The sequence below is a fragment of the Microchirus variegatus genome (genome assembly GCF_963457635.1).
Source record: "Microchirus variegatus genome assembly, chromosome: 14".
Taxonomy (NCBI): Eukaryota; Metazoa; Chordata; class Actinopteri; order Pleuronectiformes; family Soleidae; genus Microchirus; species Microchirus variegatus.
Window position 1 is genome coordinate 15,488,761 of NC_139815.1, and position 25,349 is coordinate 15,514,109.

At 41.1% G+C, this 25,349-nt stretch overlaps 1 protein-coding gene across 1 annotated transcript in view; it reads left to right on the top strand.

Moving 5' to 3' along the window:
- Positions 1-1,150: 1,150 nt before the first annotated feature.
- Positions 1,151-25,349, top strand: part of tox3 (TOX high mobility group box family member 3) — a gene marked incomplete at both ends in the record, with an annotated part of 34,791 nt that continues 10,592 nt past the window's right edge. Inside the window, 2 exons of the mRNA XM_083900843.1 lie at positions 1,151-1,252; positions 22,489-22,554. Of these exons, the coding sequence (XP_083756969.1) occupies positions 1,151-1,252; positions 22,489-22,554 (168 nt within the window). The remainder of the gene's footprint in view (positions 1,253-22,488; positions 22,555-25,349) is intronic.

A 25,349-nucleotide genomic window follows, 5' to 3' on the forward strand; every position in this document is an offset into this window, starting at 1 on the left:
GCACACATTAAAGCAGCATAGACCTATTTTAACACAGATTTTTAAGACCAATTAATCACTCGTGGGCCACATAAAATGACGTGGCGGGCCACATCTGGCCCCCGGACCTTGAGTTTGACACAGCACAACTAACACAGCATAACACAGAGGTAAGAAAAGTATTTTTCCCAAATTATGATTTGTCAACGAATCAAAAGACAAACAAACAATGTGGTAAGGGAAATACTAATGTGAGTAAATTAGAAAACATACACAGAGTCAGAAGTCAGTTCATCATTTGCCAGTCGGTCACATGGACTTCAATGCTGTGTTTTCATGGGCGTGGCTTCGTGTGTTTGGGGAGGGGCTGACGTGTTCACACATTGTGCCTTTTCATCACTAGGACAGTGAAGGCAGAGCTGAAGGCTGAGCTTGGAAACTCACTGCACTACATCACACTCACTAATTGCACCATCTGTGGACTGTTGTTTTTGCTTGTTTTTACAAATCCTCCAAACGCTGCGTCGCTTTCGGCAGATGGGTCCGTGTGGCCGGCTCGCTTCCTCCCCAGTTCAGCTGCACCACTAACTAGTTCTCCAAGTTTGGGACTAACGAACTTGTGAGAGACTTCGGCGGTTTTTGGATACGGACGCGCGTTTCTGCGTACGCGCGCTGTTTTGACGCGCGGACTTTATTTGCCGCCACTTGATTAGTGTTTTCATTTTGTGTGTGTGTCCATCTGCATCTGAAGGAAGTGGAAGGAAACAGGAGAGTCCACGCTCAGCCGCCGGTCTCGTGGCTCCTTTGTATACAACAGCTGCAGCAGCTGTGTGTAAATGCATTGGCACACAGCGTCTCCTGCTCCCTGATCCACAGTCCACGCTACATGTGGGCTTCGTTTAGGAATGAAACGACTGAGCCAGGTGTAGAAGAAGAAGAAGAAGAAGAAGAAGAGGGATATCAAAACTTTACCTATACAGCCTGTTTCCTCGCCGCAGGGTTTTAATTCACCCCGATAAAGAGCGGGGCTCCGCCGTCTATCGCCGCCTGTCTTTCTCCCTCCCTCCCCGTCTCTTCCTTGCGCTTGGATTGTAAACGGCAGCAAACCGAATTGAGCTCCGTGCAGAGCTGCGCGGCTACGACACACACACTGACACACAAACACGCCACCATGGATGTAAGATTTTACCCGACTGCTGGTGGAAATCCTATTCCAGGAGATCCGCCTAACCTGGATTTTGCGCACTGTTTGGGCTACTACAACTTCAACAAGGTGAGCTGGAAAACCCCAGTGTTAGTGCTCTGGCTTATAGTATTAGTGTTGTGTGAGCACGCAGGTGCTGACGCAATTTACACTTTTATTTAATGTGCAACATTATGTGCATGTGACATTATGAATCATGCTGAATTCTATATATGCCCCCACTTTAGTGCACTTCCTTGTCCTGACTGCACCCCCTAACACCTCTGTCTCTGTGAAGTTGCTTTATCACTGCTTTCCCTCCCAAGCCACAACTTTGTACATGTGCAAGAAGTGAGTGCAGTTGCAGAGTTTGTTTGTGTATGTGTGTGTGTGTGGTGTAGACCAGCTTAATTGCTCTGCTAATCTCTGAGCAGAGTGATGTGATCCACAGATACAGTTTCATGTTCCTCAACAACACACCAGTGGTGGTGGATCACTGTATCAGCAGCAAAGCCTGCATTAAATAAGCATTAAATGTGACGAAACTGTGATGGAACATATCTTGTGTCAAATAAACTCCATGATTCAGTTTCTATACCTCCTCGACGTGATGCAGTAAAACACTTTGCTATAATAAAACACACATTTGCCCTTTAGCATGTGTTTCTCTTGCTGCCTGAGTGCACCAGTAATGTCAAAGTCATTCTGCAGCATGTTCTATGATACAAAGCAATATACTTTATTTTCTCCATTGGGAAATTTGCCGGGGACTAAATGCTGCATCCACAGTAAAATGAACAACATAAAAACAACACGGTGCAAAATCCCAACAGTAAAAAATCACACAAAACCCACAAATAATAGACTGCTTTAACTTTATTTTGGTGTTAAACAAAGTTCATTCTCAGTTTCTGTTGTGCATCTGCTTGTTGTTGTTTTTTAATGAACCTCTGATAATGAGTTTACAACTTGACAGCTCTGCACTGAAACACACACACATTGAAAAAGAACACAGATCCTTGTTGTGATGTGTACATATCTTCAATAAACACTGTCATAACACGATGCACAGAGATTTGTTTCCTCCGCCCGCTCCAAGGTTGGATCGCCTCGTTCCTGCGTTGACAGCGTCGTTGTAAATGCACAAAGTGTCACTTGGGTGCATCTGTATACAAGCGGAGCTCTTTCCGAGTTGTCAGTAATGATAACATTGCTGTGCTACAACAAGTTTATTAACCCAGGAAGATCGCTGTGTGGAAAAAAAAAAAACACACTGTTGATGGTCTGTGATGTTTTGTCAGTGATGTAACACTTGAGCCGAGAGGCCGGTGATCCATCAGCAGCTTGACTTGCATGTGCCCCAGTAAGAGGGACCATCACTATGACAAGCAAAAAAAAACACACACACACACACACAACAGTGGTGTGCTGCTTTTAAAATCTAAACAATGGCAACCCCCTCCACCGACATCCCCCACCTCTTCTTTCTGTGTCACACACACAGACACACAAACATACACAGACCACCCCCCACCCCCCACTCCCAAATTATTCAGCCCTTGCAATCTGATGCTGTTCAAAACAGTTACCAGGTTTCTCCTTGTTTCATCAGCTCTTTGTCATATGGCCAAGTTGTCATATGTGTCCAATTTCATCATGTCTTCATCAGCCCCAGACAACTAATTGCATCGCTCTGAATCAGTGTTGAAGTGCAATTTTATTGCTGCTCATAAATTTCCCAGGTCAAGTGAATTTTTTTTTTTTTTCCTTTCCCCATCTGCAACAGTAATTGGGCACAATGCAAAAGGAGGCAGAGCACGAGGGGCAGGGGGCTGAGAAGGTGCTTATCCAGTATCTCCACCAGTTATGTTGGGGAGACACAGGAGGGAGAGTGCAAAGCATGCATTTCATGCAAATTACAAAGCCTTTCATGGTAGATAAACAGAATATTTTGCATGCGTCTTTCAAATAAGCCTCCAGTTGATTTGAATCAACTTGCTGAAAGATAGCACAGTGCAGAGTGGTTATAGTCATACAAAAGATGTGGCATGCTAACAAGTCGCGCAGGACCAAAGCTTTTACTTCTTACATCTATTTATAAGCTGTCACAGCACCTTTTTTTTGGGGGGAAAAACTGCTTCCACCAGATTACAGTTTTGATTTGAAAACAGGCAATGCTCTCTCTCAAAATGCTGGCACAGGAAATTTTCAGTTTTAATGACAACAGAGACAGAAGGGCCCAGAGGCACTTTGAAACATCAGAGATTCTTTTAAATTTACAGCAAAATCCAAACGAGTGGCACAAACTTAATTAGGTGCTGCAGTCATGACTAATGAAGCTGCCTGTTTTTTTTGGCACAAAGATGAAGGAGTAACGGCACTCCTGAAGAGAAACGTCCCACAATTTCACACAAATGAATGATACTCGCCAATTAAATGCTGTCATTTTTAGAAAAAAAACTTTTCTAAGCGCATGCTTTATTCGTTTTTAAAAACCTCAATGCAGCATGTTTATGACATCGATGTGACCTGTTCGAAGCAGTTCTCTTAAACTACCTTCAGAATGAAGCAGTTATGCATCACTTTCACTGGCTTTTATTGGTTACTCCACGATTTAAGTAACAACATACAGTATGTGGGCTTTTTTCATGATTATCCTGGTGATGCAAGAGGATGCGAGGTGGTCCAAGTTGTGGTTTTTCTGGGCAAGCTCCAATTAAAGACAAGGGCTTGTTTGCATTAGGCTGGTTTTGGTATTTGTAAAAGTCAAATGTAATGTTACTTAAATGGTTTCATGAAAGAGACCCTGTGTTATTCTCTAATATTTATGACCATCTGGTCTTTTTTTCTTCTCTCTCTCTCTTATGGTTCATTCACGTTTCGGCTGTAGTGTCCATTTATTGTGGGCTTTCTTTACCTCCAGTCAAAGAGACTGAAATCGCCAACAGATGTTAATACGGACTTCACCTGCACTGGTGAGAGCACTTGAGTTTCAACTTATACCGTGGAGGAATCACAGTTCTTTGTAGCTGGGAATTGGGCCATCAAGCAGTGTTTTAATGGCACCATTGCAGGGACAGAGGAAGTGTAGCCTCATGGCTCATTCATACCGGTGATGTACGGGTCTTCAGTTTAGTAGCACCTTTCAACAAATACAGGACAAGCGATCACATTTCTTTCAAATTAAAGCTTAAATCATTAAGGATTTCATGGAATCAAATCTTGATCATGGTGCCATGCCACTGTGGTGATCTGCTTGTGTCACTCATGATGAAATGCGATTTTAATTACCGTCATCTGAATTATTTATTAAATCGACATCTAATAGTCTGTGTCTGTCGCATTGTAAACAGTTCTGTTTTGTTGTAAACCACCGGCATCGATGTTATCATCAGATCTGAAATGAAGTAAGACAACACTTTGCCCTTTATACTAAACTAAACGTAGTAGATAAAGCAGAATGTATTTACTTGTGCCGTGTACCTTTTGTGTTTTATCATGCACTCGCCCCATGATATGTGCAGTGAAAACAATGTTTAGGAAGTTGTCCAGACTGTTAGACTTGGCATGGCGGTGTAGGGCTGCAGCTGCAATTATCAGAGGTTTTTATGGAACCTGTAAAGTGAGTTCTGTAGAGTTGAGGGGGGGGGGGCAGAAATCTGCTCATGGTTCATGTGTCTCTCACTGACCCAAGCATATGTGAGGAAACTGAAAAAATAAATGATTTAAGGAAGTGGGACAATGATCTTAGTGAATTAGTGTACTTGGTTTCACAGTAGCAAACCCTTAGTTGTGTACAAACTGTTGTGAGTAGAGTCTCTTTGGTGTCTGTGGTCTCTTCTGCTTCACTGGGAAGGAAGGGGTTAACTCTACCAGGGGCCTTGTGCATCTCCCAAGTGTACACAGCTGGTGCCATTTCATCACACACATTCTAAACATATCCAAACACAGCTAAGCGTGTGTGTGTGTGTGTGTGTGTGGCCTCAGATGTTGTCTGCTTTGTCAAACCTCAACAGTTGAGGGACATCGACTCCAAGGTGCATGTTTAATGTTAAAGTGTCTGAAACGAGACTGTAGCTGATGTATTTTTGCCAAGTCCTGTCAGTGCATGAAGTCCAACAGATTTATTAAACACCTCATTTTCCCACTGAGATTAGACCGTGTTATTCTTTTAGTCTGCCCACTTGAATGACACACTGCGACTAAGAATGACGCTCCGTGTCCTAATGGACCACACATGTATGTCTACGCGGCGCAGATGTTCACATTTTACTTAATGCACTAAGTCTTAACATGGATTTCCTCTCGACTAAATTGATGATAATAGCTATGACGAGACATATCGGAGAAAACGGCAATTGTTTATGAAAACCTGGCTTTTAAGAGGTTCTCAGTGATTGTTTCTGACGACGACAGTCAAACCGAAGTTGGAACAGCTTTGTAGGAGCCTTGTGGTTCCTGTGGCTCCACATCACCGCAGCTGTCGCTCTTTACTTTGTTGATCATGTTGACATAGTATGCCATGCGTTGCACTGCAGTAACTGCCTCTGAATTAGTGTCAGTTTAATCAAACTTGTGTAACCAGTAGAGTCTGATGTAAACTAACAGTCTGAACCAGTGAGGAAACACAAGACCCGGTTGTCTCTTTTATTTAAGAGCTGGCTTTGACAAAAGGCCTCTGAAATCTTACACAGATATAGACCATTACCCAGATCAGCACTTGTAAAGACCTTCTGTAATCCTGCCATCGGTGCTCATAAATCTTCTTCATTACACCGTGTGCCTTACTTAGTGTAGTTCATTTAGCCACAGCTCACTCTAAAAATGTTCTGTTTTGGAAAAAAGTGCCGGGCAAGCATCACCTTTTCATCCGAGTCGGCTGCAAACAAAGAGCAACCCTGTGCCTCAGGTTGTGATCTCATGACCAGGGACAAATTAGTGCTCAGATATAGTGCAGTCAAACCAGTGAAAGAATCACTGCTTACATGTTGGCTGTCCTTTTGTACAGTACAGCCAATCGTCTGTCCTGAATGTCTTTAAGGTTTTCCTTGAGGATTAACCCTGACACAGTTGTTCCCCCACTGAACTAAGAGAAACCTTTTCTTACCTGGAAAATGTGGATTGTGGAGCCAGACGGCTGTTTGAAAAAACAAAAAACATGTCTTTCAGTGACTCGAAGAGAAAAAATGCGCAGGAGGGACAAATGTGTTATTGGATTTTGATCATGTACACAATGTTGCTGCGCAATCCATCAAGCCATGGAAGTGCCTGAGGAAATGTAGTTTGTTGTGACATAGAAAGTCATACATTAAAAGAGGAGTGTTGTGTTTTTTTCAGCTGTGGTCATAAAAAAAATAATGTTATATAGCTATTCAACCTTTCTGTAAATGATTATTAATTTGCGTTTTAATTACCTTATTTGTTTTGGTTCTTGCTTCTTCTTTTTTTTTTAATCATCACATTACTGCTCAGTAATACAGTACGATCAATCAATCTTTGTTTTAATTGTGGTGATTAAACTGCATGCAGTGCAGCATAAAAGAGCTATCACTTGCTGTATCAACTGTAATGTTGTAAATCTTTTAAATTACATTTTTATATATATAGATACTTGATGGTTATTTAACTCCATTTTGATGCTTGGATTAAACCCCAGCAGGTCATATTGCTGTAATAAAGTGACCAGTATTTTATTCCCCCCAAAACCTGCTTTTTACCACAAATTAAGCAGTTTTCAAAAAGAGGATTTGATCACTTCTGGTTCGCTGATCTAATAAGTGTGATCTTTTTCTTTAAGTTTTCCATACGCGTAGCCATTCCATGTTTCATAGATCTAATCTAGTCCACTTATCTTAATAGGCATACAGAGCTGTATGAAAAACATTTCTTTTTTTCTCTTTTCCTTTTAACTTGACTTAAGCCCTGAGCTCTTATTTTTTTTAAAGGAGCCTCAGGCACTTTCATTTTCAAAATGAAGATCTTATTTGTGTAACACGTAAGTAAATCCTGACAACCAAACTAGAATTATTGGCCGGGCACGCGTTTCATTTCGTGGTTTGAATTAGCTGTGACCACTCGAACTGAGGCAGCCTACTCATAGAGAACATGAGTCACTGTTCCAGCGTTTGTTCGCATATTCATTTCTGTCTGACTGTGAACTGCAAAGGCTGCATATGTGTGTGTGGTATTACATGTGATTAATTCACCCGCTTTCACAGGGACACCCCCCACCCCCGCCTCCTACATCACACATTCCCATAATGCAGCATGTTACCAGGTTGTACTAAAGGGACTGACAATAGTAGCAGCAGGTGTGCAAATATCCCAGAGACCTCATGAACAAAGAGCTTAAGTGAGTGGAGGTAAATAAAACTTTAGATTGCATGCTGGGGGCACACTGCAGCAGGGTTCAAGAAAGACATGAAATATACCTGCTTTTCACTTTTAAATGTAATGTATATTTAATTATTGCTTACAGGTCAAATAATCATTGGTGTGTTCCCTTTAACACGGTTTTCTTTATGTACCCTGTAGTGATTGTCAAAGTGTTTCAGACATATAGTGTAGTCTGTAGCAGCACGATCATTTGATGTGCATCTGTAACTGTGATAGCAGTCGTTCTAAAAGTCTTTAAAGTTATGTTGCCCCCCCCCCCCCCCAAATGAGTTTTCACAGTCTCCCAAAGTTGGAAACGTGCCATCTCACCCTGTATCTTTTTTTGCACGCAGACATTACATGGAATATTCACTTGCATGAACAGTTTGCGATTTGCAGTTGTGCTTCGTGTTCGGTTTGAATCATATCAAGATCTCAATGCAGCGCCCTGATGGAGTATTGTCTCGCTGTTGTGTTGGGTCCCGGAGGAGAATGAAACAGCTGTCTCTGAGCAGAATGTTTTTCCCCTTCATATCTTCCTCGTGCTCTGGGTTTGTCAGAAATGTGCATCCCCGAGACTAAAATCATATTAGCGAGCACAACGACGGCACTGATAGAAGTGACTTTATACTTAATTGTGCATTTTCTTTATGATAGGTTTTTTATTCTTCGCTCTCATTTTGTTTTTACGACTGCTTATCTAACGTTTGTATTTGTCTAGTCTGTGCAAACAGGAGAGGAGACACTGACCTTTTCCACTTTTTAATCTCCCTCCCCCCCATCTTTCCTTGTGCCATTTTTACTTCTTTGGTTTTATTGTGCAGGTGGTCTATCGTAGCTTGCCTATTATTGTTGTGTTGTTTTGTTTGTGCACTGGCCTTTATTTCTCTTCTTTTCTCGCTTTCCTCCTATTTTAATGTTTGTTGTTGTTTGATTATCGATTTATTGCCCTCCCCATCGCTCATCTTTCCTTGTTATTCTTTCTTTCTTTTTTTTTCCTCCTCCCTTCCTGTCCCCCACCTCTGCTCTGTCCCCTATTTTCCTTCGACCCCAACCGGCCTAGGCAGATGGCTGCACATCTTTGAGTCTGGATCTGTCAGAGATTTCTTCCTGTTAAAAAAGATTTTTTTCTTTCTCCACTGACGCTCATTGTGTGATCTGTTGGATTTATTTCGTTAAATATAGGCTTGATTGGACTGTAAAGTACTTATATTGTTCAGAAAAGTGCTATATAAACAAACTTATTATCTGTCCTTGTATCCTGAGTTGTCCATAAGAACAACCATAAAATTGTTAATAATTATGTCTCAACTGTTTCTGTACATATTTAGTTAAACTAATGTTGACTCACTATACATCGTTCCAATGTTGATCTTTTAGCTGCAATCACACAGCAGTTGCCTTTTGTTTTGAAGAACAAAGAACTCGACAGGTTACTGCAACATCACCGCGTTTCCCTGCACAAGAGCGTTGTGCAGTATTCATGAGTCTGTCTAGTGTTTGTTTAGTTACATTATTAAAAGGAACAGTGGACATGTCCTCAGTAAACGCTCCAGCTGCACGTTAAAGGTACAGTACTCCGAAAACCTCAGCCAGCGTTACGGCCGAGGTCTATGAAATCCCTCAGCCAACTTGTGACATTTTCAGGAGTTGAAGTCGAGGCTCATTCACAGCATGTCATTGTTCATTGTGATGTGTGTTTCTACTGGCTCGTGGTCTCTTATGTGTGGTCATAGTGTGAGATGGCAGCAGGATAAAGAAGGATCAAGGTCTGTGAGGCCTCAGCATTGGCAGGGTTCCCCCTTCGTGGACAGCCACGAAAGATCCTTTTCAAATTCTCTGTCGAGAAAATTGATCCTCTTTCTCATCTTTGACGGTTTTGACTTGTGGTTTGACTTTGTAAATACCTGAACAGCCCTGCGAATGTGTTCGGTCTTGTATTCAACAGTCTTTGCCGCATTTGTGAGTCTCTTGCTGATAAACAAGAGGAGAAGCTGAATGATTACACTTTTTCCAAAGGTATTACAGGCAGCTGATTACAGTGTTAGGTCAGAGTTAGCCAAGGTTAACCGTCTATAATGAAACACTTTGAAAATAATGACACGCTGCATGGTTTTATGAAGGCTTGTGGTTGCTCAGCTCAGCAGTGGTGACCTTCAGCAGTTCCACAAGCTAATCGCGGTGATCCCTCCGCTCCCCTGTAGTTTCAAGACTCCATTAGCTTCTGATATGCATCTTTGAGAGTAGACCTCATACAAGGTCTTGTCTCTGAAACTGTTCCTGTGTTACCGAGGTAGTTGACTATCACTTTCATCTCATCATGGGGTATGCTTTCTGTTGCTGCTCTGGCATAGCAGGCCATGATGTAGTTGTTGGAAAAGAGTGGTTTTCACTGTTTTACATTTTTGGTCAATGAATAAAAAGTATGGAACTCAGACGTTCTGCAAAGACAAAAGGGGCGTGCAAAAATACTTGTGAGTGAGTATTTGTCCATGCAGTGTGTGTGTAGCCTCATCTGCATGTTGTACACCTGGGTAGTCTGGATTATACGCTTGCCAGAAGCAACAGCGTCAGCTTTGGCTAACAAGTTTTGTGGGCCAGGTGTATGTTCATTGACATATTGTACTACATGGTCCAGGTTGCAGGCATTTAAGGCATTTAAGTGTCTATAGTAATGACACCATATTTCCATTAAAATAGAAATTAATTGGCTGTTCTTTTCATAAAACAGACCGGAGAGGGTACATTGATCATTGACAAATGTGTTCTACATCTGCTTAAGAAAATAACTGCTGTTAATAAAAGCACATGGTAGTAATAAGCATGTTGCTGATGTATCCAAATAGATGCATTACAGTGCTGGCATTCACGCTCTTATCAGCTTTTAGATGTGACGCAGCAGTGAATTGTCACCATATTTAGCTGACCGTGTCTGACCATGTGCCCACTCTCCACTAAATAGGCCAGTGCCAGTACCAGTTTACCCCAGTACCGTCATTGGTTTTTGTTTTTTGAGAGCTTGAAAGATGGCAATGCAATTAGTCAGCTCTATGATCAGCTTTAGCTGGGTATTGTGGGTATTCATATTTTCAGAGGAATAACTCCCTAACAGGAACTAATTAACAAATAAGAGTAATTGTTCTCAAATCCATCACCACAGTCTCCCATAACAGGCACACTTCAACCAGGAACAACAGAGTAGTACATAAATCAAAGTCGTTTCTTTTGCCAAGTCAGAAGCCCCTGGGAGTTACCTCGGTGCTTAATTAAAATCCTGAAGGATCATGTTTTAAGTTTAGGTGAGTGAGCACTGAATAACAATGACAAATCATGCCCCAGAGCATTAGCGGTGTGTTTTGGAGAAGAATAACAGCATCTCGGTTTGTTTTCTTTACCAAACAAATGAGATTTAGTGTGAAAGACGAAAACACTTTTCATTGCATTTGTGGCAAAAGGACTGTGGTTAATATTGCCTCTTCTGGCGGCACAACCTGCCAAAACCAGGATTGACATATTAATCACATAATTACTCGCACATGGTTATAATGAAACGGCTCATTATTAGGCATAATTGAATGGCTTACCCATTTTGGCCCATTGTTTATCATCCATTTTGAGCCTTGTAATCCCTCTCACATATGTGCCAGCTATAAAAACAAACCATGCTTTTGACAAAATGTCACAGGTCCTCACTTACCAAGGTCCAGCAGGAAGGTGGTTTTCATATGAATCTTGAACCGAGACTAATGATTATTTTCACAATCCATTAATCTATCAATTATTTTTCTCGATTAATGGAGTTACATGTTGGGTCAAAAAAATGTCAGAGACATTATGATCAGCGTTTCCCAAAACCTCAAAATGGCAACGTGTGAGCCACAATTAATTAGTTTTAACGATTTCTTTGTTCCATGGTGCAACACAACCACAACATTTTCATTTATAAGAAGTCGGATGTTTCAGTTATTAAAACAAGCGCATTCAAACTGATAACTTACATCTAATTTAGTAATCGAATAATAATAAAAATAAATGTTAGAATGACATGATAAAAATATCTTCCCGAAAGCTTACTAATATTAATAACGTTCACATTCAAAGCTGCTGCTCAGTATGATCAAGGCTAAACCTGCTTTGGGAAAACAACTCTCCACCACTGAGGTCTAAAAGATGCCAAATGATGAAATTCATGTAATATTTTGCAAAATGCTTTTATATCCTTTTTTTTTCTTTTCATTTCATGCTTAATATGCTATAATACAAACTCTGAACCTACAGATAATTGCATCACCTTTCTCTTGTGTATTGAGACACATGAGAAACCAGGCTGCAGTCTCTTTGTGACTGTTTTTGTCTCTGATCTGTGCGTTGTCTACATTTAACAGTTTTGCATTAACCAGACAAACCAACAGTGCAAAAGCCAGAGATGCTGTAATAAAGGGACATGGCGTGAATACAAACGTATAGGGACAGCTATCGAAATATAAACTGTATTTCATACGGCCCAATATGCTGCTGTGTTTGCACGCGATACAGCGCTGATGTGTGCTGACTCTTAGGAGAGGCTAAAAAAAGAAAAGTACATTTAAAAAAGGGGAATATATGTAGTTATCAGCAGGAAAGAAAGCGCTCTAGTCAAATTCACTCAATTACAGAGCTCTGGAGAGCTATCCCCAAGCAACCCTTCCACCGGCTAATCAGTCACAGCGAATAGCAGTGGTGAATATTTGAGACTCGACAGATTTAAATAAAGACATCATAATTATTTCACTGTTTTGTACAGTGGCCTCAAACAATTTCAGAGGCAATTGAGCTGTATCCAGCATAACTCCTGCTTTAAAAAAAAAAAAACAAGGGAGGGGGCAAAACTCATGTAAGAACACAAACACAAGGGCTGCCAGTCAATTTTGTGAGTTAATTGGGTCGATCTCTTTAGCGATGATGAATGAAGAGATTAACGCTCCCTATGAGTCCAGCGAATCTCCCCCTCTGGCTCCAGGTAAATTGGCCGATGACAAGTTTACAGTGGGAATTGTGTTTCTCCCTCTCTGAATTAAACCTGCAGTCTCTGCAGTCACAAAGGCCTGATTTTGTCATTGCGTGCTTTGTTCATGTATAGATTAATTGGATTTATGACAGTTGTTCTTTCAAGCTTTGTTGACTGTACTCTGTGGAAAGGGGGGGGGGGGCACAATTTATGTTTTTTTAGGCTGTGAAAGGCTTTACAAAGGTCAAGTTATGTCAGGTGCATTTAATCCTTAGTCATCTGTACGTATACAGAACGATGCAGGAGATTTAGGCTACAGCACCATGTACTTCTAATCCGTGTAGTGTGTGCGTGTATATTGGCAGAAAGCTGGAGAAGTGGGTCAATAATAAGCCCAGTGAAGACAAATTAAGAGTGATGGGTGAACATGTGCACAGGAAGGTGTGAGTGGAGAGCAGACGGTGCTGTGCTCTCATTTTTTTTTTGCGGAGAAACTCGCAGCAGGATTCTAAAATAGAGGTCAAGGCTCAAATACAGAAAATGTCAGTGACCCCTTTTTTGCAGCCCGTACAAGAGAAATAGGATTAAAGTGTTCAGTGATCAATGTGCACAAAGGAGGAAATGGGAGAGATAAAGCTATGAAGGTGGATTGTACAAAATAAAATGCATACAAATATATCGTCAAAAGAGACGGGGTTCGTTATTTGCAATAACGTTGGAGGAATGCTCCCAGCTACATCTACAGGATATGACTTTAAGTAAGTTTTAAGTGGGTGCTTTGTCAAGGAGGTTAGATTTTCACCTCTGTGTGATTGTTGCTTTGTTTGTCAGCAGAATTAAGCAAATCGTACAGATCTGATTTGCAAACTTGGCACAGATGGAGCTGAGGGAAAAGAGTCATTAAATCCTGGTGCAAATTAGGTTAAAGAAGCATATTCAGGGAATTTCTCTTTTATAGGGTTCTCTAACGTTGCTTGCATGCCAGTGCAGATTTAGACATTTCATCGTGGGAAATAAAGTGTGGATGTTAAAGTAAAAAAGTACATAAATGGATAGATAAAATATATTTGTGGTCATTTGCTCAATCAGCACAGTTGCACTTTTTATTACTGATAAATAAGAGTGCATTTGGCTGCAGTTTTATTTAGGGATGTTTAATGTCATGAGCGCATAAATCATGTATGTTGTCAGGCTAGTTCCCTTTTTAGCTGTTTTCTATGAACTGCCTGATTTGAAGATTTGAGTAACAAATTGGTTTTCACAAGTTTGCTTGATGGTGTCAGTCAGTCGGGAGGACATTGTTGCATTTGATTGACCGTATGTATCAGTGGAAAAAAGCGCAAAGAGCTCTTAATTGCCCCCTTTTTCTTTACATGTGAACTCTCTTTAAAAAGCACCACTTTAACACACCGCAGAGCCTTCATGTTCCTGCACGCCTTTGATGTTTGATCTGACGTTTTTACACAGGGTAAAGGGATCATTTTTTTGTGCATTATGAGTAAAAGATATGTAATGTGCCTTTGTTCCCCCAGTGTCTTTAAATGTCAGCGCAATGATATGGAATCAAAGTTGAAGCTTAGGGTTTGTAATTATTCAAAGCTGGCATCTTAATCTCACTCTGCTTTTGAAGTAGGAAATGTTAAAGTGACACTTTTGAGTTTAACTACTGTTAAAAACATTAGTGGAGCACTTATCCCAATGGTTGCTGTCACAAGAAAAACAAAGCTGTCAGGACTGCTAATGATGTCCTGGTGTGCTGTCAATCTAGCAGATGAACGGACAATAGAATGCCAAGGAGATGCTTGAAATAGCTAATTGCTTCTAAGAGCCTGCTCAACCATTCGGTAACTACCATGTTTTCACAGATGTCTTTTCCAGCTGCTATTTCATTATGGAGCTCGGAAACATTAGACAAGCAATTCATTGGCTCTCTTGATGAGTCTGTGTTGGTGCACGTCAAGTCATAATGATTACAGGTACATTATTGTAACTGCAGTGACAGATTTTGTTTTATTATTCTTTTTTTTGCATGAGCAAAAACAGCACAATAACCATATCTGTGCATTTCCATTGTTTCACCTAATTTGCCCCATTCACTCTGTTAATCCATGCCAACTTGTTGATTGTCCGTTTGGAGACACATTTCTGGAGAGGAGCCCAAGAGTATTTGCAGCCGGTCCTCTGTCAGTAACGCCAAGCAACACAGCCACAAATTGGAATGTGGTACAGTTCTGGGAACACAGCCAAGATTTAAATTAGACAATAACCTCTGCTCTCTCTATATTGCCTCTCTTTTCCAGCTGCAGGCCTGGCCATTTGTTTAATACAGTCAGCCCTGTAGTATATAATAGACTGATATATGAGTCACCGCTCAACAGTTTGTGTTTTTCAGATTTATAGAGCTTGAACAACTGGTAGGTTTGTGCTTACTGTGGACTTATGGTACGAATAACAGAAAAGACACAGGTTCCACATCGACCTCAAAAAGAATTCAGAAATGTTTTAAAATGGCAAACGCTCAAAACAGTGAGCTGGCTGCACACAAAGATACAAATGCTTTAAAGTGAAGTGATCAGACCCTACAAACAATACTAGTGCTGTATAATAGGTTAACGCGCGACACGTTTCCATGACGACTGACTGGAAAAAGACACGCATTACGTCATGTTTGCGTGCCGCGACACCAGAGTCCAGGCACCGTTTACCCGTTAGCTGCATTAGCTCCTTTTAGCGCCGTTAGCGAGCCTGCAGTCGAACTGGAGCGGTCTGTTTATTAAACGAAAAGAGCAGTGCTACAAGTAGCGTACCTGTGTACGTGCGTACGCCTAAGTAAGTTTAGCGTTACTTTACAGACTAATTTTAACAATACGGTGTCCTTTTCCGGTCAGTCGTCATGGAAACGCACCGTGCGCTAACGTTGGCGCCATTAGACGCCGTTAAACACCGCTGACGCGTTAACGTTTGACAGCACTAAACAATACATTTGTAGCTATGTTTATTATTAACTGATGCTATTGAATTAAGCTAGTTCTGTTTGTCATACCTTACTTGACTGGACTTAATACCTTGATGATGTTGCATGTGGTTCTGGTTTATGTACCTGGACTGTAAATGCCCCACATAATGTATGTTTTTTTGTCTGCAAAAATCAAATGTGTCCCCTTTTTTTCCCATTACTTTATAATAAATAGTGGATTGTGTTGAGTCCATCACTAAAAGCTCTTGACTGTGCACATTCCCAAAGCTGGTTATAATGAGTGTATTAGTCACTAACGGCACACAGGGAATAGAAAAATGCATCTGTGCTGCTAAAGCAATAAGAGAAAACTCCATTCCCAGCAGCTTTCAACAGAGCTTTTGTGTGGAAGTCTCAGAGCTCATAGGCACCTGACAAACCCAGAGAAGTAGCCCCACTGTCAACATTAGCACCATTAAAAACAAAGCCCATTACCGTTAATGGAAAGCGGTTTGTCTACTGTATAATACTTACCCATGTAATGTTTAGTTACCTGCCTCCTTACCCTCATAGGAGCGTCGGTGTAAGTCTTGAGTTACAAGTTGCTTCAAAGCTGCTAAGGGTAAACAGCCTTGAGACACAAGGCTTAGCAGCAAAAGCAAGACAACACCACTAAGCCAAGCCTTTCTCACGTCGCTTCCTCGAGAACGTTGTATCCATGCTGGAGCAGTCATCGTGAGAAAGCAAAACCATGTTTCTGAGGCCCTCTCCATCGTCTAAGCCCCTTTGTGGCTTTGAGCCAATGGCTTTGCACCCCGCCAGATCAAAGATGGCACCCCATTTAGCTTGTGCTTTCTTTTAGGATTTGCTCTTAAGAGTACAGAGTTAGACTTGACCTGCGTGTTATTGAAACTTCTGGGCTCAGACTCTATGGGTCCATTATGACAAATGCTGAGACCATCTTTGTTTTGGCAGCATTTGCAATTCTTAGGCCTTAAAGAAAACAGTAGCTATGGTGAAATTCAGTGGATTTTAGTTCCTTTTGTGTACCATGCTGGTGTGTGCTACAGAATCATGTTGTTAATGTGTGAGTGTATTGTTATTGTTGTTGGCTCATTGGCTCTCAACTCGACTTTTAAATTGAGACATAAAACATTTCTTTCTCTTTGCCTCAAAGAGAATAATTAACGTGTACAAATGTGTATAACCTTTCATCTTGTGCCTCCAGGAAGTTTATATTAATGATTTAGAATCATTTCATGCCAAGATCCCAGAAATCACTTTCATTTTTAGAGCCATGGTGCAGCCACGGAGTGAGGCACTTACCCCAAAGATGGAGTGTTTTATTTTATATTTTGTGACTCACATTATGCAAGTTTTTTTTTGCCTGAACTTATGTGTAAACAAACACAGTTTTTTTCTCCATCGTTATTAAACTCGGGTAATGAATCCCAATTGACTTTCCTTTAAAAGACACAAATAATAAATTTAAAGAAAAAATGAAAATGAAAACTAAAAGCTAAATGGCTACATTAGAGTCAAGTTGCAGCAATTCCCTGGATCATGACTAAGGATTTAAATGTGCCGTGCCAAAAAAACCAGAACACCGTTGATGATGACGACTACTGTTGACTACTGTGTTACTTAGCTGTTGTTTGTACAGTTAACTTCACATCAGTGATAAGACACATCTACCTGAAAATAAGAAACGCAGTCGTTGCTCCACCCACTGATAACAGGAAGTAAGTCATGTGTGACAAACACATCATTTACATAACATTTTTAGGGTGCGGTCTACACTTGATTGATGGCCATTCTCTAGCAATCACAGTGGGCACAAAGCCTTGTCCTCAGGTAGGCAGTTGGGGCCTGGGTCATGCCATTGGTGTGTGGGTTTGTCCAGTGTTGGTTGCACCCTTAGTTTGCAAATACTTTTTAAAGTACCTAAAAAAAGAAAAGTCTACTCATGTCTCTGTGAAACACAAAATCGCCTCTAATACAAATTGGGCTCCAAAAAATGTGCTGAACACACCACCTATAGCTCACATTTTACTGACTTTCAACACTCCTAGAATTACTTGGAAGCTCGAGTAAACATTATATACTGTATATTTGCTGGACTGTGAAATAGCTTCTGATAGTTTAGCTTGTCATTTTTGGTTGGATATTGAAAACATACTTTTTTTCGCCACATGACAAAACTGTAAAACCCTTACCATGTCAGGTCATTTGAAGAATAGAGGCTCTTTTTCTTAGTTTACTTTTGATAAACTTTTTTTTTGTGTGCTCCAAGTGTTCCTGTAGGTTTGCATTTATGAAAGCACAGCAAACTGACAACAGTTCAGCCTTCAGTGGTCAGCATGGTGTGATTGATGAGCTATAACAGCATGTACAAAACTGTCATCACCTTGATTCAGGTCCCAGATAAGACTTTAACTATTTCCTCATGCTGGATGCCCTGCCCGACTGTTAACATTCTGACACTGAGAGGCAAAGGAAAAGTGAGATGCTTACAATAAACTTCCCTCTCAGTGCTACCTTACTTGAGGACTGGCCGTTCTAATGGTGGAAGACAGTGCTAGGTTGGGGGAGTAATGATTTCAGCTTTAAACTGAATTACCAATCGATTCGGCCTACAGATCAGAAAACAGCATGCGAGCCGACTGTGTGGACATGCTGTGTTGTGGAGTCGCTTTACAAATTGACTGCTGCACACATAGGAGGGAATATATCTATATGTCAGCTTGGCGCTGCATGCACAGTGGCCTGCTGGGTGTGAATAGGCCTTGTGATCACCAGAGAAGCAGCTGCAGAGTGTTTATGCTGAATCGGGTATAAATGAGCATGTATCTGGTGAGGAGCAACTCGGGAATCAGAAGATGCATTTTCCAGAGGCTACAACAGGGCCTGACTGGGATTATAGGAAAGCAAAAAAAAAGTAGCTCCTCTTTTGAGTCTCTCAGCTCCATCACTGAGAGGCTCAAACCTGGCAGTAGGCTGAGCTTTCGGAGGAAATTGCATAAAATAATACATGGCAAATTACTGTGGGTTTCTCTGGACTGGAGATTGAGTTTTAACTGTGGTGTTTTTGCTGTATTTTATGGAGACCACTGGAGACCATATTAGCACAAGTGTCATGTTCCAGAGAACACATGCTATGCTGTGATTACTGAGCTCAAGCTGAACTGTAAAATAGCTTGTCAGCAGTTGATATGTTTCTGGAAAAGCCTGGATGCTTGATTGAATTAGTTCGGTGGCTTTCAGTGGGGAAAAAAAAAAGAAGAATGTGTCCAATTTGGTTACCTGCTGACAGACGGCACCGGGGTTGTGACTTTTTGATTGTGCTGCTGTAAAACCAAAGAACTGGATCTGATTTGAAAATGCATTAACAAATCCTTTCATTTTCTTTATGTAAATGATTTGTCATCATATATCTGTCACAGTCCTTCTCTATTAAATTGCCATTTGCAGACCGTTAGACCGGAGTTGATTATTCAGATAAAAATGTATCAGCTTCTGCAGGTTTTTCCGTTTGTGTGCATGTATTGCTTTCAGAGTCTTCAATCATGTGTTATGCTGAACTTGGTTGGCCAGTCCATGTTTACTGATAGGATCTGCGTGGCTATTCCATCATACTGTGGGTGAGCTGGGGTCATGTTGGTGTAATATTGTGTTTGCCCTGAGGTTGAAATAATTTGGTTTGCCATAATAGCTGTAAAATACCTTTTTTCCCGCTGGACATTCTTTCATACAAATGTGCCTGAGCTGGGATTTAAAAGGTGACAAAAAAACCAAAATACAAACATCAAAATTACATTTGCTCCTGTTAGAATGTAATCCAAAATAAAGGTTGGAGTGTATATTGGTGTTTTTTCCTTTTTTAGTATGTATTTTACAAAATATTTATTGAAGTATTCTCCTGAATTAGGGAGGCAGTGTGGTTGCGCCTACAGAAAAACAAAGAAAGTCATATCCTCCCATTCACTGCGAGGTTGCTTGGTTTCCTGTCTGCGTGTGATTATGCAGACAGAGGAGTCTTTTCACATCAGGATCAGGGTCCGTGTAAGCTCTTAATTCAGTGCTGTTAAAGAGTTATTGAAGAAATGTGCTGGTGGTGCAGAAGGGGAAATAAAAACAGTCGAGTGTTCACTGTTTGCTCTGCCATGTGGCCAAAATCTTATTGCGACTCGTATTACACCGTGCCATTTACTGTGAATTCACTGTGTTAATAAAAGCCTCCTACAGCAATGTAAAGCACTCTTTTCGATGGCTCCCCCGTCGGTTCCTCTCTGGAAGTGCATGACTGATTTTTGGATACGTGTAAAAGTGAGATGCCAGTTTCCTGAATGCACATAACATCATTACCTGAGATGCTGCTAAAGTGGTTTACAAGGCATTTAAGACTTCTTTATTGCCTTTCAGGGACATTTGTGAGTTCCTATTTAAAAATAGAAATGTTTCCAAAATGCTTCTTACTCGTACACAGTGGAGGTTGTTCGGTCGTTCACATAGCTGCCACAGCTCTCCTCTAGCTCATCCCATCACTTTAATTACAGAGCCTTCATTGTCCATCCATTTTATCATGGTTCTTTACTGTCGGCTGCATCGTCCCACCGATCACACTTAATTTCATCTGGCATTTGACTCCATCAACACTACCAATGAGCATGGATGCAAATGCATCGCCTTCCCCCCCACACCTTCCAAAATTGAATTGGGAATCACAATAACAATCTTCGCTCGCTGCTCAGGTCGTCTACTCAGGTAGTCGCTGCTGCTCCGCGCTAGGGTACAGCTTTTAATGGTGAAGATTAATACCAGTGGCTTGGGAATTTCTTGGGATGTTAGTCGCAGCCGGTCTCAGAGGAGTTTTGGAACTGCTCCTTAAAGGGCCCTGGAAAAACAATAAAACCTGACTCACTGAGCCAGAGCCCAGGGAGTTTTGTGATACTAATTAGCACTTGGACTTAACTTGATTGTGTTTTCTCTCATGAAGTTGATGTGATTCAGATAGGTGTCTTTGCTTACTGTTTGCAATTTCAGCGTGGTGGGTTGGGTTTTTTTTTGGGTGGGGGGGGTTAGTTAGTTTGTCATCTGAATGAACCAGTGATGTGTAAAAACATGACGATATTGATGCCATGTAGAAGTTTGCACAAAACCCGAGACAAAGGTATGCAAAATGGCAGAAAAGGTGTACAAGCATCTGCTTTAGAGCATTACAAAAGTTATCAGTGAAGTATTTCTTACTCCCATCCAGTGGAGGATACGAATGGAAGCAACGGCTGCATGAAGCCATATCTCCCCTGACAATCAGAACAATGTTCCTAGTGCTTGAATAGAGAGGTATATCTCTAAGACTTCAATTTGCTATCTAAAAGAAGAGGCAGAGATGGAGTAACACTTTCAAGATAAGCCCAGCGTAAGGTTAATTACCTGCAGAGTGCCTGACGAAAACCCAGCCATGTCATGTCTCTAAAAGTTACTCACAGCTGGAAAGTGAAGGAAGGAGGACTAGCTATGGGCAGATGTTTCTCACCTGACACCTGTGAGTCTGTCTGTGTGTGTGTGTGTGTGTGTATGTGTCATTTTCCATTTGCATGAGCATTTGTGCAAACCCTAGTGCTCAAGTCAGATATAGTTTAGTGGGGCAGCTCCAGGTAAAATGGCACCAGAGGCCAAGACGGCACAAGCCACCTGCTTCAGCAACTGTTAGTAGAGCTTGTGGCTCCTCTTCTCATTGGTGCATAACACTGTTAACAATGCTGCTGATTCCACACACTCTCTCCAGGGCATAGACTAATTAATGGATACCGTTCGTGGTTGATTAGCAGCAGCTCTTTCTGTAATTACATTCGCATACTAACCACTCACAAGAAAAGGGAGGAAAAGAAATAAAACACACGTGCACAAAGGGCCAGAAAAATATATTAATGAACTTCTCAGTTCACTCTGATCTTAATTTGTTCCAACTATTGTTTGGCCCTCTTCTCAGATAAGAAGCCATTTTTTTCCCCCCTCCTCACTGTCTCTATTGGAGTCCGTCATCATTCACGATGTTTTAAGAGAGTGACTTTGTAATAAACACAGAAAAGAGATTACCGTCGAGGCTTTGTCGGAAAAAAAAAGAGGACGCACGTTCTCAGTGGAACCTCGCGAAGATGCAAACGCGCTGTGATTCTTTCTCCCTCTGAGCCTTGTAAGGCTGGGTTTTTGCACTCCTCACTCACAGAGAGGTGCATTGTGCTCCTGGGCCCAGCTGCTAGCCCATAATTCTTCATTCTATGTCCCATTGTTCCTACCTGTCAGCATGGCTGTGTCTCAGTAGAAAGGAAGTGGCTGCCATTTTGCCAGCAGCCTATGTGTGGGTTGAGAGGAGAGAGAGAGAGTGTTGTGAAAACATGTTATTTCTTATCAGAGTACACGCTTTTAATAGCTTATCAACTCTTACTCTGACACCCTTTCACTGCCATCAGCTTTGTTGTACATTATTACTCTGATATCAATGCTGATATTAACAGGTGCACAAAACAGGATGGAACCAATAGAGATAAATGTGACAAAATACAAAACATTTGTTATCTGTATTGAAGAAAGCTTCTCCACCCTCTTATTTCCCCTCAGTCCCGTCGGTTGTTTAAACTTAATAACCTGCCCCTGCATCGTGATACTTGGCTTTGTGATGCAAACATATCCTTAATTACCTACCCCCATAAGAGCTGAATAGCCGGACCACGTTCTCATTACTCTGATTTGAATTGGCCTGGGCCTCTCACATGCCTCTTTGTCATGTCCCAATAATACTGATAAAGTGGCAGTGCTCACAGAAAGAAAGGGGTTAACTCGGTGTGCAAACATCCAGAACCAAGTGTGACATTGTGTTTGAGCGACAAGTGTCTGTTATGAAAGGCAATGGCAGGAGACGGGTTGAGTTATGTTGATGCTAATAATGTTATTTGGACACTTGTGGGCTGATTGTGTTTTTTTTTCTTGTGTCATTTTTCATTGCAGTTTCAGAACAACAACAACTACATGAACATGGCAGAGGCCAATGGCGCCCTGCTCGCTGCAGGCGATGTGAGTATACATTGCTTGATTGATTGATGCAAACAACTGTTAAGGAACTTGTGGATTTATGTAATGATCTCTTATTGATATTGTTTAGGTGGCTCGTGAAGCTGAATTACCCTACAGTTTGGTAATTCTTCTGAAATGAGAAACTCAAATCTCAATTTGGATTACATTGAGATTTGAGTTTCTCATTCTTTATTATAGAGCATGATTATGTTTTATTACCTGAAATGCTGCCTGTCCTTAGATTCACGGGAACCCCTATGGTTGTAAACAATGAGCTGTGGATTCACTCTCTATTGTCTCTTGGTAACTTCTGAGAGCTGACGCTGATTTGACCTGACTGAATTGCCTGCACTCTGAGATAAAGTGATATCTTTTTTTTTTAAAGGCATAATGAAGGAGCCCAAAGATATTCTGTAGTTCAGCCACTCTCTGAGTTGCTCGGTCTGCTGGCACTTACTAAAAAAATGAAATGTCACCACCAATCTAGATGCGGAGCTGCTGTAACATCTCTGTGTACTGTACTTTTACATTAGTATAAAGAAGGGCATAGTGGTTTCTCTGGGGGTAAGTAACTGCCTCTGTGAGCCATAGTAGCCCGAACAGTGTGCTAAATTTACCCGTTTTATTTCCCCCTCCACCCACTCCGCTGCCCTGTCATTAGAGACAAGTGCACCAAAAATACCCATCATTCTCTGTGGTTCAAACGGGCCAATCTCATCCAGTTTAGTGGAGGAGACTAATCTGGTTTTCGAAAAAAAAACCCACAGCAAATCATCACTGCACAGCTCTTAAATACTGTGCTGGATGTCATTGTTAACGGTATTGTTTTCATTCATGGCATTTCGGGACGCATCAGTGACATTAAAGCTCCCAAGTGTTCGGAGTGTGTGACCTCGTGTTTGTAAAGTGGTCGCTTCACAAAGCCTCAAAAGGTTATGGAAGGAGTTTAATTCTCACCCACATTTTTGCTGAGTGGATGCATCCTCTGTATCCACGAGCTGCTGAGGCCCACTGGCAGCACGGACCACGCCGACACAAGCTGCTTGGAGAGCATTCAGCCCCCAGCTGTGACGGCCCACTGTGGCAGTCATAGAAAGGGGGATGGGCCTGTAGGTGGGAGGTGGGGAGGGGGGGGGGTTTGATCAAAACACCCCAGGTCATTTGCATTTTATCAAAAGGAACAACTGTTTCCAGTGTTAAGGCACAGATGGCATTGTGCTTAAAAAGGAAAAAGAGAGAGAAGTGTAAAGCATCATTTTTTCTTTGCAGGCTTTTGAATCTTTTAAAGATTGTTTGTTGCAACCTGGGCTAATGTAACATTAACACGATTTCCTTTTTCAGTGGTGAGGTTACACACTATCTCCCCTGTAATGCTATATTTATCTACTTACTGTGTCTACCTTGGGCTGAGGGTAGGGAAAAGAAGTCTTCTTGACGAGGGCTCTGTGGTAAAATCCAAGTTTGACTGCAAGGTAAAATTTATGTTACCTCATTCATTTTTACTATAGTTGTCAAAAAACATCCATCATTTGTTTATTTTATGAAAATACACTCTTCTTAGTGAATAAAAAACTATGAAACATTATTTTTATGCTACATCCTTCATCTGAAAATGGGCTTTGTCAAGCAATACTATCTGGCCTGACTGAGGCACACAGGCACTAGCATAGGTGAATAAGCACAGTTTTTTCTTATTGTATTGGCATTTCTTTCACAATTTGGCAGACCTGTAACGGTATTTGGTCTCAAAGTAGGAAAATCGCATCAAACCAACTCTGTGCCTGCGGTAAATACAGCTAGATGAAGCTAAGTCTTCCAGCAGAACTCGCCATAGGCTTTATGATAACTTCAATTTTCTTTCTATATTTCCCTTTCTTTCCCCTGGCTCATTTCATTCGGACTCCATTTCTGTGATTATATACATTGTAATGTGTATGTGTCGTCTTCTCCATTTTGGGTGTAGCATTACAGCGCCTGACATATGTACTAAAGCGTTATGAGTCATTTTAGGGGGTTTCATATAGATGGAGACATTTCCTAAAACTATGCCATGTTTACGGGAAACTTTTTTTTTCAAAACGACAGAGAAAAATATTGTTTACATACATTTTGTTATGTTTCCGTTAGGGATGTGAATCTTTGGGTGGCTCACGATTCGATTTGATTCCGATTCTTAGGGTCACAATTCGATTCGTACAATTCCCGATTCCAACTATTAAAAAATTGATACAATGTGTGTTAAGGCAAATTATGTCATCAAAACAATACAGTTTGTATAAGATAATGTGATAATGTGATCACACAAAGGCAAACTTAAGACAAAAGTTAAGATTTATTCATTCAAAACAAATAAAAACGTACTAACTATAAGTACCGTAAACTGTACACAAATAACACTAACTAGTGTAAAACTTTTTTGTGGTTTTTCAAAATAGAAAAGCAAAAAAACAAACGATTTTTGAAGTTTATGAATCGACTCCGAATCGTGGATGATTAGAATCTCGATTCCTATGTGAATCAATTATGATTATGGCCTTAAATGTATACACAGCAGCACAGAAAGGGGCAAGACACATTTATCCCATCAAACTCTGTTTCCAGCTGTCTGGCTTTACTTGTGCAATGTTGCCATTGCATCCACTTGTCTCGTCTCATAAAACAAATCACTTCCTGTGTGAAGTGTGGCAATGTGAGCCAGGCAACACAAGATGGAAACCATTATTTGCTCGGACTAATGTGAAAACTGCAACTGCTATAAAGAGCGCTAAATACAAACTACCATGAACTAATATACA